The sequence below is a fragment of the Meleagris gallopavo genome, chromosome 3 (assembly GCF_905368555.1).
Source record: "Meleagris gallopavo chromosome 3, MGAL_WU_HG_1.1, whole genome shotgun sequence".
NCBI lineage: Eukaryota > Metazoa > Chordata > Aves > Galliformes > Phasianidae > Meleagris > Meleagris gallopavo.
Genome location: NC_139406.1, coordinates 25,450,787 through 25,467,661, shown reverse-complemented (window position 1 = coordinate 25,467,661; position 16,875 = coordinate 25,450,787). Strand labels below are relative to the sequence as shown.

The following is a 16,875-nucleotide window of genomic DNA, read 5'->3' as shown; positions in this document are numbered from 1 at the left end:
CTCGTCCTGTCTCCATGTACCACTGAAAAGAGGCTGGCCTCACCACTTGGCTGCCACACCTCAGATATTTATAAACCTGGATCAGGTCCCCTCTCAGTCTTCTTTTCTCAAGGCTAAACAGACCCAGTTACTTAGCCTTTCTTCATAGGGGAGATGCTCCAGGCCCTTCACCATCTTTGTGGCCCTCCGCTGGACTCTTTCCAAGAGATCCCTGTCTTTTTTTGTACTGGGGAGCCCAGAACTGGACACAGTACTCCAGATGAGGCCTTACCAGGGCAGAGTAGAGGGGGAGGATCACCTCCCTCGACCTGCTGGACACGCTCTTCTTAATGCACCCCAGAATGCCATTGGCCTTTTTGGCCACGAGGGCACACTGCTGGCTCATGGCCAAGCTGTCGTCCACCAGGACACCCAGGTCCCTCTCTGCAGAGCTCCTCTCCAGCAGCTCATCCCCCAGCCTGTATTGGTGCATGCAATTATTCCTCCCTAGGTGTAAGACCCTACACTTGCTTTTGTTGAACCTCGTCCGGTTTCTTACTGCCCAGCTCTCCAGCCTGTCCAGGTCTCGCTGAATGGCAGCACAGCCTTCAGGCGTGTCAGCCAATCCTCCCAACTTCGTATCATCAGCAAACTTGCTGAGGGTGGCCACTATCCCCTCATCGAGGTCACTGATGAAGATGTTGAACAAGACCGGACCCAGCACAGACCCCTGGGGGACACCACTGGTCACAGGTCTCCAGCCAGACTCTGCACCACCAACGACGACCCTCTGCGCTCTGCCAGTCAGCCAGTTCTCAACCCACCTCACTGTCCACTCATCTATCCCACACTTCCTCAGCTTTGTTATAAGGATGTCGTGGGAGACAGTATCCCATGCTGACTACTCCTGATAACCTCCTTTTCTCCCAGTTGTCTGGAGATGGTATCCAGCACAAGCTGTTCCATCACCTTCCCAGGGACGGAGGTGAGGCTGACAGGCCTATAATTACCCGAATCTTCCTTCTTGCCCTTTTTGAAGACCGGAGTGACATTGGCTATCCTCCAGTCTTCAGGGACCTCCCCTGTTATCCAACAGATATCTGATATCATATCAGATTTAACACATACAGATGAAAAGGTAATTTGTTAGTCACCTTTTAGACTACAAATGCCTATTATTTCTACTTGGGAAAGTGTAAACGCTGAACCATGTTCTGCCAGCTCCACTTAGAATGAAAACAGTAGCTAATGCTACTGAGATGTGTTTTGCTCTTCTTGCCTGCTTTCTAGAAATCATTACTTTCTATCATCATATTCTCCATTTTCACAGGAAATATGCAAATGAAGCATAAGATTTACCAAAAAAGTGTTGGGTGTAAGATAATCAGTAATCAGTAAGATAAATTGGCATAGTTCTACCAGTACTGTTACGGATCTGAATTTAATGATCACACCCCCCAACTGCAGTTCTGCTGCCAGCAGTTCCCTGAACTTTCTGCAGGGCCAAACTACCAGAGTTGTACCAGACATGGGCTTGGATTTAAATTGCTCACATTACAGCAGAAGTGAAGTTCAGTATGCTTGCAAACTCATATACAGAATTACTGATCAACAATCTTTTCTTACTTATTTTCCAAGGAAATTGTTTGAATGGTTTGTCACAGATTTTCCTTCTGCTAGTCTCACTGGTTTCACCTCTGTAGGCTGCTCTCTCTGCTATTCCAGAGACCTGCCATCTACTTAACAGACCAGGTGGGCATGACAGATTTATCAAAGAGTGGTCCTTCTCCAGAACTCAAGAGCTGTGTGTTAGCCTGCTAGGAAATGTTTCGCCGAGTTCTTCTGGTGCACATCTTATTTACAGGTGGAAAAAACTATCTACAATCTTCATTTTTAATTTGCAGTGTAACAGCACTCACATTTTTCTTCAGGTCGGACCCAGGAATATCTGTAATTTTAGCAATAACAGTTAGAACAATGGAATCTCCTGATTGATAATCATCATACTGACTGAATATAAATTCTTACCTGAAACTTTTTTTTCCCCTATACTTCTCTAAGTGATAAATTTGCTCAGTGAATGTGAAAACTTCCTCTTTTTTTATTCCTACTTTCTAAAATACATTGGCAAGTTGAGCAATTTTGATCAGAAATCTTGTAAACCAAGGAAATTCCAAATTACTGCTTGAAATTTTGCTACAGAAGTCTGTTCAAGAGTGTACAAATACATAGTGAGCAATTAAACAATCGTCATGAGTAAATACAATTCTCAGCATAGCTAAATAATCTCAGCAATTCTATACTTTTTTCAATGATTTCATTTTAAAAATGAAAAAAAGTTCAAATGTAGCAATTGTAAAGATTGATATTAAAGGAGGAAAGTCAGAGAAGTGTCCATTGTTTGACATCTGTCTAGGGGGAAAAAAGTCGACAAACCAGAAGAGTTATTTTGAGAGTAGTTTCTGTTCACAGCGGAAACTTTTGCATTCAGTGTAACAGTGACTAGGTGAAGTTCTGTTATTTGCAGCATTCAGGGTGTTGGACTAGATTATTGCAGCTCAAGGTTCATGCATTTAGATGTTGATATTCCTGTGCTAAGCTGAATTTTATCTTTGGAATTAACATAACACAAGTTGTTCAGCTGTGCAAAGGAACATAGTAATTTATTTTGCTTAGCCCTAGAAAACTGTGAAGACATCTTTCTGTGGCATTTTTTGCATCTGATAGTGAGACATTTTTTAAAGTACTGAAGCAGAAAATAATAGCTGCTGGAGCATACTGAAAATACAGAACTCTGGGAGCCAGAGTGTTCTACCTCCTGCTCTGGATCCCAGTGTTATGGAATTAAAGTCCTAGGGGTTTCTTCTGTCCTGCTTCCACAGATGGGAGCTTGTCAGTACCGTGCTGCAGGTCCAGCCAGTAGTGATATTGGTCATACTGGCATATATGGTATAGATAGAACCAACCAGAGATCACAGAATCACAAAATTGTAGGGGCTGGAAGAGACCTCTAGAGATCATTGAGTGCAGATTCCCTACAGCAGGCTGCAGAGATCCACAGATAGATCAGTTCTTTCAGCAGCACCCACATAAAATCATGTTGCTCTCACATAAGAACAACATATGAACAGGTCTAGTTCTTCCTTTCTGATCAAAACTGAGGTTTGCTCGTGGCAGTTGTGCGCACTCTATTAGCATTCACAAGCACGCTAGTGGTAATAGGTCACTTCGGATGGACTTTTAAGTCAATGCAATACCCTTGCCCAAATTCTGTCCCTGTTATATAGTCACTGGCTCAAACCTTGGTCTGTCCAGATGGAGATCTACTCACCGGCCAGTGCAGCTTGAAGATTGCTAGTATACAGACACATTTTTCTCACTTCTTTCCATCCATTCTTGAGATTCAGATTACTGCTTTGACCTTCCTCAAATTGACCTAATTCACTCCAAATCTGTTTTATCTGGTGCAGAAAGCTCCCTACCATAATAGGAAATAATATTTAAAGGATTGCTAGATACACGGTGGGCTTTGCAAAGTAGTGTGTAATCAAGAAGGAAATATGTGCTGTAAGGCAAAGGCGTTAATGTAAACTATATTATACGTGTTGAGTAATAGTGTAATCTAAAGTGAAGTCCATACCTATTGAACCTGGGCTAACCGATAAATGCTGTACATTGAAGTCCTGTCTTTGGTTGTTTTTATTGCCTGAGTTCTTGACTCAGAGATGTTCTGTGCCTGTATCCTCGTCACTTGCTGTGGCCCCTTTTGTGAAAGTTTGGGATGAAAAAAAATATGTAAAGTGATCCTTGATAGCGTTAAATAAGGGGGAAAATTAGTTGATAAAAAGTGAATACTTTTTTGGGGCTGTCCTGTTCCTTTGTTTTTCACTAGTGTTTTTACAGAAGTATTAGTATAGCTGAGCTTGACATTTGGAAAGAGCACAAAATATTTCTAGGCAACCTAATCTCCTCAGTGCTAAAGTTTATAGGAAATTAATAGTTGGATGTGCAACAAACTGTTATTTTGTGTGAGCATTTTTTGCCTCTAAGCACTATGGGTATACAAATGGAAATTGGTATTCTTAGAAGCAGGTTAAATAAGCCTGAAGTTTTGGCTGTTTCTTTTTGCCATTAAATGAGAAATATTTTCTGCTCAATAAATACATTTTCTGTCAAATCATAAATTCAATTTTGTATTAAATAGTTGTTTTCCTGATATTTTTATTGTTTTTATTTTTTATTTTTGCTGAGCTACCTTTGACTTTAAATGAATTATCAAACAATTCTCAAAACGAACAAAAGAACCAGAAACCTTTCTTTTCAGTAGACTGTCGAGGATATATCTAAGGCTTTAATCCTACCAGCGGAGCCTTCTGTCTCTGCATCAAAGGCTTTACAAGAATCACTATTGACATTTTGAAGTTTCAGCTGGGAAGTTCAGTTCATTTGCTTGGTTTTATTGATAACAGAGCCGATGATGACACTGTCAACAGAATTGATGTTAGGGCAGTTACTTCAAGTAAATTTGTGTTTATTGTCATGTATAATCTTGATCTGTAAATGTTATGAGAATATAACTGTTGAACACTTCTGTACAGTGTATCAAGGTGAATGCTACCCATAATCTTAAGCCTTTGTAATTCTACCCATTTATAATAATTAAATATACTAAAGCTGTATTTGTTTTATTTTTTTCAACTTATTGCACTTAGCAATGTAGCAAGAAAGCATCAGCTTCACTGTTGTGGATCCTGAAATCATCTGGAATAATTGCAAACCGTCCTTGGCCACGGATCACTCTCACATTGACAACCACTGCTATAATATTAACTATGGCTGTGTTCAACATGGTAAGTGAAAAAAGAGCGATTTTTGTTTTTTGTTTAAGATCTTTTTGCTTGCTTAGAATTTGTTTAGATAATATTTCAAATTTATCTCTCATGGCTATCCTGGATGAAAATGATTGCCAGACAGAAATGTAAAGCAGAGCAACAGAAAATATGCTGTATGACAAGAGCTTCTTTCAGTGCATAAGGTGCTCAGGAAGAGTTCAGATAGTTTAGAGCTTATTAAAGAAAAAAAATGTAATTTATAGGGAATAGAAGATAGTTTGTATTGTTCATCTCCTACTCATTTCTGCATTGATTTGAAAAGGAGAGTAGCGCTCAAAGAGTGCAGTATCTTCTCACAGGATGTGTGAAAGACTTTGTGCAAAGGCAGCTAAGTTTTGTTCTGGCTTGTGATGCTCCTCTTATGATCATTAAATTGTCATAATTTATACATTATTGATTTTCATGTGCTTGGCTTTTTTTTTTTTTTTAATTTGAAAAAGGACAAAGATGAAAGTTACATCAATAACTTCAAAAGTACTGATCTAGAATTTTGCTAGGACTTAAGAACTTACCTGTAATTTAGGCTTTTCAACTTGTGTGTTTCTCATAATAGAGAACATCCAAGTAATTCTACTATTATTTCATAACTGTGGCAAATAAGAAGTAAATCTGCCATTACTCTGCATAAAGCTGGAATCTTAATAACCTCATGTATAATGAAGTGTGTGTTGTGAAATGGCATGAACAGTATTTGGGGTCAAAAAGCGTTACTTGTTTTGCTCCATGGGCTCTACCATTCGTACAAAATCAGGAATTTAATCCAGATCAGTTTTGCATTTGAAAAATGGGAACTGCAATATTTATTTAGGTGTTGCTTACAAACATCACTGCATAGGTATTACTCGCATTTCAGATCAATGAGATTTGCACTTCAGTGCTTTTGAAATTACAACTCCAGCATTTTGTTGAGTTGCTGATGTACTCGAGGCTCATAAGGAACTTAGAGATTGATAACACCTACTCTTTATGTATTTTTCTCATAACATTGCAGGGGGCACTAAGTATGAACTAAACCCATCAGAGTGAAGTAATGATGTAATGTGGTCTTTTAAGTGTGAACGTTTGACATTTCTGTTAAATTCTTATCTCGGTTTTTTCTATGTTCTTCTTTTTATTGGTTTTCAGTAGGTACTTTCCTTTCTTAGAGAGGAGACAGATTCAAAAACAATTCCATGCTTAGGAATTTAAAATGCAGTTAATTTAATTTCATATTTATTGTTTGTAGAGAAATACAGAAAGAAGGGGTGACTGAAGCACTTTTTAGCGATGAAGGCAGTTAGCAATGGGAAAAATAGTTCTGAAAGATTTGATAGATTTGCTATCACTTCTTGTCCTCAGCTCAGGACTATATATCTTTATTGACGACAAAATTTATCCAAGCAAATGCTACTGGGCATAACACAGTGTGGCTTGTAGTATGGAAGTCGTGTTAGATTGTTTCTCCTGTTTTGAACTAAATGAGATAAATGAGTGGAAAGAAATTAGATAACCCACTTGAGAGCAGAGTATAGTTTGTGTTAGAAGTCATGCAACATATGTTTTTTTTTCAGTTAGTGTAAAAGAAGATACAGTCAGCAACTGTCATTTCTTTAGGCTAAAGTTCTACTACTGTGAGTAGTCTGCATAAAATTTGGCATTCAACTAGTAGAAGACATTTGTAGCAAAAAAAAACAGTTGTTCACTGCATCATTTTTAGATAAAAGAAAAGCTTTTAATATAATTGGTTCAGGTCCATTTTTATGTGGACTGAATGTTATTGTAAAGCATAGTATGCTGCATTTTGAAGTCTTTGCCTTATCAGTAATGACTGCACTATTACAAATAATCATGTCCTATGGTATTCATGAGATGATAATTTTAAGTACAGTTCCCATCTTGAAACTAAACCTTAATAGTTTGACTATTGAAAAATGATTTTAAATGTGATTGTGAAATTTGCATTTCCTCAATATTAATAGCAAATTGTGGGAGAGACTCTGAAGTATCATTATTATATCTCCAAGCAACATGTACTTAATAGTAGAGTCGATTAGCTGCATTTATTTCCATGAACTCTTTCAGTAGAAAAAGGCAAAATGTAGCCATTAAGACTTAATGGACATAAAAAGTGTCTAACCATCCCACACCTAATAAATCATGATTAAGACCAAAATGTCAAATAAAGCTCAGTCTTTATGGTCAAGGGGCATTAGAATGGAGTGAGGGTGCAGTTTTATTTTAAATGAGCAGTTTCAGAAGACATTTGAATCTAGTCTTAATGTTTGAGAGGTATATAGTCATGATTAGTGAAGTTAAAAAACAGCTAATGTGACATGAAGTATCAAGTACCTCTTAGTTGAAGGAGAATGTGACTAATGCTGCTTCTACTGAGTGTTAAATTTGAGGCCATGAAGAGAGTAGTGGCTGAAGACGACTTTTTTTGCAGTGTTGATCTGCATTTCAGAAATATGAGAAAATGTATTACAGGGAACAGTCCAGACATCTTAGCAACAGTAGGACTGTTTGGCTGCAATGAGTCAATTTGTGGAAGCTGCATGTGTGGTTGTCTGCAGTATATCAAATGGCTGTGCCTCATCACCCTCTTGCATTCATGTGATCTGGGGAAACATGGATTGCTGAAAGAGCCACGTAAGAGCATTTTGTTTCAGTGACTTTGCATTGAATGTATGAATAATTCTTGGCAGAGTAACAGGATCACAGAGCTGTGTTGTCCCAGGAAGGTGCCCTAACTAGCAGCTTAAAATTTAGGATGTTACTTGCTTTTCTGTCTTGAGTATACTTTCCTTTTAGAGTAGCTAACTCTGTTGATATAGTTGCTGACCTTGCTCAGTGCTTTATTTTAAACAAGCAAGCTCTTCTGAAAGACGCATTCTAATTATATGTCCCTATAGTGCGCCTAGCACATTAAATGCTTTATTTTGGAAGGTCCCTAATGTATTTATCTAAAGAAGAACAGACATGCCTGGAGCTCAACCTAGCCTTGGAGCTGGGAGGAGAAAAGGTAATGCCCAGCTAGAGTCATCTCATCGAAGCTTTACATGCAGGGCACCATCACAAATACATTCTACAGACAGAATTTAAGAAACTAAGCCATGCTGTCATAAATTTTGCTCACAGTCCAGCACAGAACTAATAGAAGTGAACATCACTCCACACCTGTCAAAGCCCATGATGGTATATGAGTGTAAAGGCCCAGCAGGTTCCTTGTCTCTCTGTAGGATGCTCATAGATCCTTTGAAGAAGGCAGTTGCTTCCCAGTATCTCTGTAGGATGGCTGGGCCTTGAACACAGAAATGCATATGTAAGTATGCATTTTTACCTGGCTAATCAGCTTCTATAACAAATGAAATGGAATTATTGAACAACTTGATTAAGTACTTAGCCTACATAGACACTTCTAAAAGTTTGTGAAGATGAGGAATGCTACCAGGATTTGGGATTTTTTCTATTGTTCTTGTGCCATTTGCACCATATCAGACTAACTGGTATTCTTCAAATGTGATAGATTTTGAGAGGAAAGTTCTCTTGATCCACATGGGTATTTGGAAAGCTGATAGAAATAAAAGGAATGAACAAGAGAAGTCCTGTAGTTTTGCCTTAGAGCTTTATGCAAAAGAGCAGTGCTGGACGAAAGCGTCGTTGCTTCATTCATACTTTAAGAAAAAAGCAAATCCTCTAGTTCCATTGGTAATACCAAACTTGCATGCTTCCAGCATACTTTAAAAGTATACTCTTCTTTTGTAGGGCATAAAGTGTACTTCATTTACAACAGTCTAAAAAAAAAGCTGTAGACCACTGTGTCTCAAAGAAGCGGTATGGTTCTTATGAAAACTAATTTAAAGTGGAGCTGCATGTTTGTATGAAGCAAGGATTATGGAGAGAGAGAGAGAAAGTGACAAAAATTGGATTTTTCTTTGTAGTCTTCACAAGTCCATCTCCAGGGTAATTTTATTTAAGGAAGAGAAGACAGTGATGGGATCAAATTAAACTTCAGCTGTAAATTTGGATGTGCTGCCAGACCTTTCTTTTCACTGCATATGTATTTCAATTCATTAAGCACATTTCTGCCTTGGAGCAGCTACTTCATATGGAGCTCACCTCTGTGGTATGAGGTTTCTTGCTGATGCATGAAAGCATACTTCCTAAGTTTCCGATTTGCACAAAAAATGATCATAGTATTGCCCTTACAGGTGGATGCTGTAAGACATCATGCTTCCCCAGGTCAGTGACCACAGTTGAGCTATTCCTGGCAGATAGTCAGATCAATTAATTTTGCGCCTTTTTCACCTGTGATTCAGTGGGTCAGTGGAAGAATACTTCCTAGCTCTGTTCCTCCTTCCCACCTGTCATAGAGCCAAGCTGTTCACATACTACCTAATAAAAATTTTACACATCTTTTTTCTTATTCTGTAATTCAGTGTGCAATTTGATAAGTGCATTTTAATATTAAATACTGCCATCTTTCTTTCTTCTTAGTAGGATGCTATTTTATTTACATTAATATGAAAATCAGTAAACACACTTGCTTAGTAAAGTGAGGTATACCCATTCATCTTGGTTGTGTTTACTGTCCATCAGAACAGCAAGACAGGAAGCCTTGCTTCTGATGAATTGTGCAGAAGTGTTTAAAGTACCTTGGTGAGAAAGTTGACTTTGTTATTAGTAAGATCCAAACAAATGTATTACGGTCTTGTGCAGATTCCTGGTCGGTAATAAGAGAGATGCACTAATGTGCTTATCCCATGTTGTCAAGGGAGGATCTTTCACCATTTGGTTCCTACTGAAAGACATAGCACCACAGCAGATATTTTCATCACGTGAGATAAAAAATTCATGGTGGAAGATTGCAGATTATACAAACACAAAAGAAGAAAAAGCTGCTAGAATATATGAAGATAAAATGAGATTTTAATGGTAGTGTGCTCAGATGTTCCCTGGCATTGGTATTCATAAAAAATATTGCTTCCATTTGAGTCATTTGAGTAGGTGTGACTGCTTAGTAGGACTGAGCTGTCTCTTAAAATACTATGTTGAAGAACAATATACATCTCCAAAGCGTGATAGCAGATGTAGATAACTGATGAGAGACAAGAAAGACAAGTACAAACACATCATTCAGAAATAAGTGTTGTTTGGCTCATGGGAGATGGCAACATTTCCATATCCTTTTTATTCCTTTCTATGCTTATTTATGCATTCATAGATACACCACATTTCATATAGCTTTCTGTATATACATTTACATGTCTGAAGTACCCCATACAAAGTTCAAAAACAAAATGAAAATGCCTTAACAGAAATGATTATATGCATATATATGTCTGTACGTAAACTTACACACATTTATGTATAGGATTGTGCTGCAGATCTTCATGATACATAATCTTTTAGTCTCTGGGCATGCTCGGGATAAGATTCTGAAATTAAATGTAATTATTTCATGTTTGTAAGAAAAGTCAATGCACTAATGCACTTGAGTAGGATTCATTGTCCACCCTTGGCAAATGACCTGAGTGACAACACCTATGAAGATGAGGATGTTAATGCAAATAGTTGGAGGCAGGTAGGGGGATTAAATTTTTAAAGTGTTTTGGAGGACCTTTGCCTCAAACTGTTGGTGTTAAAGAGAAATATAAGCATCGGCTGAGTAAAATAGTAACCACAGGGCTTTAGAAAGAATTTTAAACCAAAGGAATTAGGAAGAAGTTTATGAGAAGTATGAGTATTTGTAACAGGAAGAACTTGTTGTGGAAACAGCAACAGTCAAAATCTAGTTTGATATTGCCATTAGTCACACCTCTAACCCACACCTCAGGTTTATCTGCACACATGAACTCGTGGGGTACTTTCTCACCAGCATCAGCATCAAAAGATTGTGCAGAGCACCTTCACATTGAGCTGTTGCACCTACATCTCCTTGCAGGAGAGGTGTGGAGGTTGGGTTCCCCTTCTCCCAGAAGAATATGTGTGCATTTAACCTAGTCATTCCGTTAATAGGGGTGGATGTATGTATAACTTAGAGCTCTTTGGGATGAGTTATAGAAGGCCAATTCAAAATTTATAGGTGTTTATTAGCATTTTGTAGGGACTTTCATTGTGCTTTATTTGTTGTACTACTAATATTGCACCTGAAGGAATGCTGGCTAATTAGCTACGTGTAAACAGAGAAGCATGCTAGTGAAGGAAGACAACCTGAAAGTGCACGTGTACAAAGGAAGGTGAGCCCATTCTGTGTGTAACTCTGGAGGGTGTGACACTGTCTTGTAAAGCAGTCTTCGTAGCAGATGGTACAGCAGTCGCCTTCGTTGCAGTCAATCCTGCATCTGTGGAAGGGCAGTTTCAGACGTAATGGTTTCAAGCTCTTCTCAGCAGCACCACAAAACAAATCAAGGAGTGCTGACCGTAGGTGCTGCCTTGCAAGGCTGGATAGTCTTTAAAAAAGAAAAAGTCACTATGCATGTAGTACAGAGCTGGCATATCTTGCCAAGGGCGACTGTGGAGTCAGCTTGGAATCTGTCAAGACTTGGCTATATAGAGCAGTAACTGATCAGATCTGGTGTTAGTAAATCAGTAGACCACTTAGATCGAAAATGGATTAATCTGAGTAAACTGAGCAACTTTTCTCTGTCTGGTGTGGATTTTTATATACAGTGTATGAGAGTGTGAAATTTGTTGATAGAATTAAAGTGGCAGGCAAGGTCTGTGCAGGAAGGTCAGAGATTTTAGAAAGGAAGAAATCAGATGCAGATTTGAGAAAAAAGGAACTAGGATGGGATTTATTACTACATAGTGCAAGATTATATTTGGTCCAACAGACTCATATCAAGAAGGTCTGATAAGCTGGGAGCTCATCAAATGGGGATGAATTGAGTTCAGGATTTTGGTTAGTTGCCTGAGTTTAATGAGAACTCAACTGAATCTCAGTAAGCATCCATGCGACTGCTCTTGTCTCAGGGCAAGTACAAATTAAATTTACCCAAATGTGTCCCAGTAGAGGAATATTACCTCTTGCTGACCATAATAATAGTGGCTGTTATTACATCAATGTAGCTGTAAGCAAGAAAGTTGTTGCTGTGATGTACAAAAACATAATTCTGCAGAATTAGTATTAATGGTGCAGTACTCAGTCAAAATCTGGAAGAGTGATTTCAATTTTGGTCCTCTTGAAGGTTGAACTAAAAGAGGTATGTACAGAGAGAAACTGCTAGAAGGGTCAGGGGAATTAAGAACACATTTTCTCAGAAGAAACTAGAAAAAGCATAGATTTTTGAGCATCGTGAAGGCTGAGATAAGAGAGCTATCTGGAAGCTGAAGATTAGTACCAGAACAAAAAAGTGGGAATTGGCTTTGAATGAACAGAAGCTGATAAACTTAGAAGCACTGGAATAAATGTTGTCAGAGAAATCTAAGTGAGAACACACTTTAAGAATACATCAAACATTACTGTCTGATGGTAATTCAGTAGGCTGAACCTGGTACTCTAGGAGATACAGATTCAGCCCTTCTCTTGCAATAATATTATTACTATTATTATTATATATTATATAATATAAAATATTATTGCTATTACTAATAATATTATCCCATTCATGATTACTATGAAAAAGATTACACCTCAGTAAGTCAACTTTAGTAAAGACTTCTTTTTTTAACTCTTCCTATATTTAAACAGGAGATTCAGTTGAGGTAAAACTGAGAACTATTCATTTTGAATTTATATTATCATTGTCTCTCTTATGTATGAGCTTCTGATTCCTGAAGGTAGCACAACAAAGAACCTTTTGTTTTTTCATTCACACGTGCCTTATGGAGATTAGCAAATTCGTTGTCTGAAGCGTGCAGGATCCAAGTAATCAAAGTGATGTCATTTTGCCTTTGCTATTTCAGTTTGCAGTGAAATACCAATGTTAAATGATTATTGGCCAGGATTTCTCCACTTCTTCGCTTCCCTTTTTTATTTTGACCGTATACAGCTGACAAGCTAATGGATTACATGTTGTTTTTCTCTAGTTTTTCCCGGATAATGCTGTGACAGCTTTTCCCCCAGTTCTTAATTCGTCAAATGCAAGTTTTCCTAATTTGAGTAATCAGACACGATGGTGTATACAAAACAACTGTTTTTTCCTACCGGTAAGTTGATTTACATTTATTTGTTTGTTTAGAACCATTTCTCTAAGTAGAATTTCTATGGATCTATTGGAAGTTAAAGACCAACTAGGTTTTTAACACTGCTTTGGAAGCTTCTTTATTTTCAGTCACCTGCAACTGCCTCTGAAGGAAGTAGATCAGTAGAGGAGTTTAGTAGTTCTAAATAGTGAGGTTATAGCGGATGTCAGATGAAAAATCTGGTAATAGCCTGATAAGAGCCATAGATCACCCATCCTAACAAGTAGGCATTATGAGGTGTCAAGAGAAGACAGTCACCATGGAAGCTGTGGTGAGCGCGGTATAAGTGGCTGTCAGTGAGGGAGCAAGGTTGGTTTCGCAAAGACCAGCGCTAAGCTTAAACATACTCACCATTTTCTTTTTTTCACCTGGCAGTAAAATTGAAATCTGTGGTTCTAGACTTGTATCATCATTGCATCATAGAAGGGGGAAATACAGCTCTCATATACCACCACATAAACTGTGTAAAAAAGATCTGAGCTGGTTTGAATAAAATGTCTTAGTGTGAACAAAAGCACACTCGCACACGGAAAGGGAGAAGAACATTCCTACAAAAATGGGATCTGTATCCCACGGGGAATGATTTTTAGAGAGCTTAGGAAAGATCTGCATCTGAACATAACAAGCTGCATTTTGTGCCAAAGTAGATCAGCAGTGCTTGAATTTAAAAGCAGGAAGCAGCAAGAGAAGGGAGAATATTTTATCACTATGCAGAATTGATGACACCAGTAACAGAATGATATGTGCTGATTTCCACATAATTATGGAACCCTAGAAGCATGGAATGGCTTGGGTTGGAAGGAGCCTTAAAAAAACATCTAATTCCAATGTCCTGCTGTGGGCAAGGACACCGAGACATGGTTACATAAATGATCCTATCAAGCTAAACAGTCCCATGCACACCCAAAAGCAGGATGTTAATTTTGTATAGAACTCTTCTGTAAAAAATAATTACGTTGACTGTAGCACTTGGAAACTTTCAGCATCTCCTTGACAAAGCAACTGTAGAGCTGTTTATTTTCTTTTTCCCATTTTCAAGTTTACTTAACTAAATTTGGTACTGACAGGTGCCTATGTTCTCTTTTGGCCCCAGTGTGAAGTTATCCTTGTAGTCATAGAAATGAAGCAGTCCTTCTTCCAGCATCCACACAGTACTTGCTCTCAAGCACATAGAAATTGTTTCCAAGCATATTCATATTTATGTTGATTTTTTTTTAAATAACAGTGAATTTTGTAGTTCCCTTTTTTTTTTTTTACTTATTACTGTTTTAAAGTTCTTGAAAAACATTTTTTGCAATGAAGCTCTCCAAGCATGTGAATGGTACATTTTTTATGAATTATACTTATTATTGAATTCAAATTCTTTTTCTTAAAAAAAAAAAAGTCTTTTTCCTGCGTTTTACCTTATATAACTGTCAGCTCTTCCTGTGACCGACACATTCAGAACAACTTATGGTTTATAAGTTTGAAAATAGGAAAATGCATACTTTCATCAGAGAAACTCTGATAAACAAACACAACAATTATGTTAAAATGTTAATTCTGGTAAAAATCACAAAAAGTTTAGATTGACTGAAGTATTTAAATACTTTTTCCCTCGTTTTCTTTATTAAGCAGTTCTGAAATGTGCATTATTTTCATCTTAAGACATATTTCCTACTTTCTAGCTTCAAAAAGCTGAAAATTCCTTTTGGGTTACTATTTGTTATCCTTATAAAGTTTTCTAAAAAACTCAAAATAAAATTCTCTTTTTCTTGAATGAGATATTGAACCGCTGATAAATGCTTGCTTTCTTAAATTGCATATCAATCCTTTTTTATCTGTTTTACCTTTAAGCACTTCTTCGTGTGATTTATAGCAGTGGAGCTGACAGATTTATTGATGACATAATCTAAAATGAATGAATAAGAGATCTTTAAATTATTTTAGCCCCACTAGCATTTAGTTCATCTGGAAGCATATTGATTGATTTTCTCCCTGCTCCACACCATAAAATAACTTTTCTGATTTGTATTCTTTGCTTTTGTGCTCTTTTTTGAAGACTTACCAAAGATTACACAGTAAGTTACAGGAACTTTGCTCATGGTTTTATTTAGTTTTGCTGTGGCGCTTCATTAGTTCCTATATAATAGAAGCATCAGGCAGATACCCAGTCAGGAATGGTGTGTGGTGCAGATCCCATCCGCGGAGAAGTTATCCTGCATCTTCTTTTGAGCTCTTACAGGATTTTCTTAAATCTTTCTATTCACCATTTCTGCTGTCAGACAAAACTTATGTTCACACAAGCACTTGATGCTGCTCAGTTAGATAAAAGAGAGGATGGGCAAGTGGCATCATCAGTAGCTGAGGCTTCCATATGGCCAGGGGACACGCAGAGCATGGCACACACCTGCCTTGATTGGGTGGGCTGTTACCTGAGCTGCTAATTCCTCAGTCTACCATCACTGTCTGCAAAAGCTCATTACACAGGTTTGATATCGTAGCAACTCTGTTGCTATAAGAGCATTAGTATCTCTATAGCGTCCTTGTTCAGTAGGTCAGTCATACAGAGGTGCAGGATGAGCGTACCTAAAGTTGGCATGTTTGTTAAGAAATGAGTGCTGTACACCAGTACACTAAAATTATTAATTTTTCCCAGTTGTGAACTAATTCCTCTCCAGGTTCATTTCATCAGCTGAGAGAAGACCCTTGGCCAGCCACGACAGCCAAGACAGGCTGCCATTTGTCAGTTGCCTTCCAATTTATGTGCTGTGACAAAGATCAGTGCTTTCATGCTACACATACCACAGCAATTTCACTAGTCCTGCTTTTCTGAATGGTTCATTTGACTGTTTCTTCACTGAACTTGTACTGTTTTCAAACTTCTCTTTAACAGAGAAGGATTCAAGCTACACAACTTTAAATACCTACTAAAATTTCCAAGTTTATTTTTATTAAAAAGGAGAAAATTCAGTTGATATGACAGATACTTAAACATTCATTTGCAGAATTGGGCACTTAGAAACAGCTTTTGAGTATATGTTTTACGATTGAAAAAAGATTAATTGAAGGTGGCATTTTTAAAGAGGCATCATAAGCTGATGTGGCCATTTAAGTAGAGTTTCCCATGGTGTCTTTGCCAGAGCTGTATGGTGCTTACTAGAGTTTGCATTGCAACATGCAGTATCAGTCATCATTGTTAAATTATGTCTGTGCCACTGGTCCATCAACCATCCACCCACCTCTGAAGTCTTTGCCAGTGTTTTCAATCTGGTTATACATTCCTGTGAAGCACTAACAGGAACTTTATTATGCTTGGAAGTTTCTTGGTTTTTGCTTGGTACATTTGTGGATTTGAGACAGCCTTTTGTTTGCTATAAAACTAATTTCACAAGTAGAATGCCCTCAGGGTTAGAAAAATGGCTACTGCTACTTTTATAAAACACTGAATTCTGAAAATACAGTGTGAGCTCTTGAGGGATGCAGCCAGCAGAGAAATTTGTTTTTGTTTTTTTTTATCCTGAACAGCAGTTCTTCATATTTCTTATTTCAAACAGATCTGCAAGGAAATTACAATAACAGCAAAGATTTAGATGGCAGATCAATTCTATCTGATGAGTGCCATGAAAATTATTATTCTTAATGATCCTCCAGAATTAATATACAGTGATTCAAGTTCTGTCAAAAGTACTGTTATCAACAAATCAACAGAAGTCTGAAAATCAAATAGCATATCTAGAAATAGAATGCTTTGTAGCTTAAGAAAATATAGTATTTTTACAGAGTGCAAGGCTGTAATTTTTGGGAATGATATTTGGCAAAGGTGCTGTATGTTAACAACTAAGAAAATGATTCTAAT

The 16,875-nt window shown here is 37.6% G+C and overlaps 1 protein-coding gene across 3 annotated transcripts in view; it reads left to right on the top strand.

Annotated features, from left to right (window-relative positions):
• The window catches only part of ADCY2 (adenylate cyclase 2), a 203,550-nt gene that overhangs the window by 161,037 nt on the left and 25,638 nt on the right, over positions 1–16,875 (top strand). For all 3 annotated transcript variants that reach the window (XR_014882352.1, XM_085220468.1, XM_085220469.1), the window contains 2 exons: positions 4,692–4,829; positions 12,882–13,001. Coding sequence is in view for 2 of the 3 variants with exons in the window: in XM_085220468.1 (XP_085076594.1) it covers positions 4,692–4,829; positions 12,882–13,001 (258 nt within the window). In the remaining variant the exon portion in view is untranslated. The remainder of the gene's footprint in view (positions 1–4,691; positions 4,830–12,881; positions 13,002–16,875) is intronic.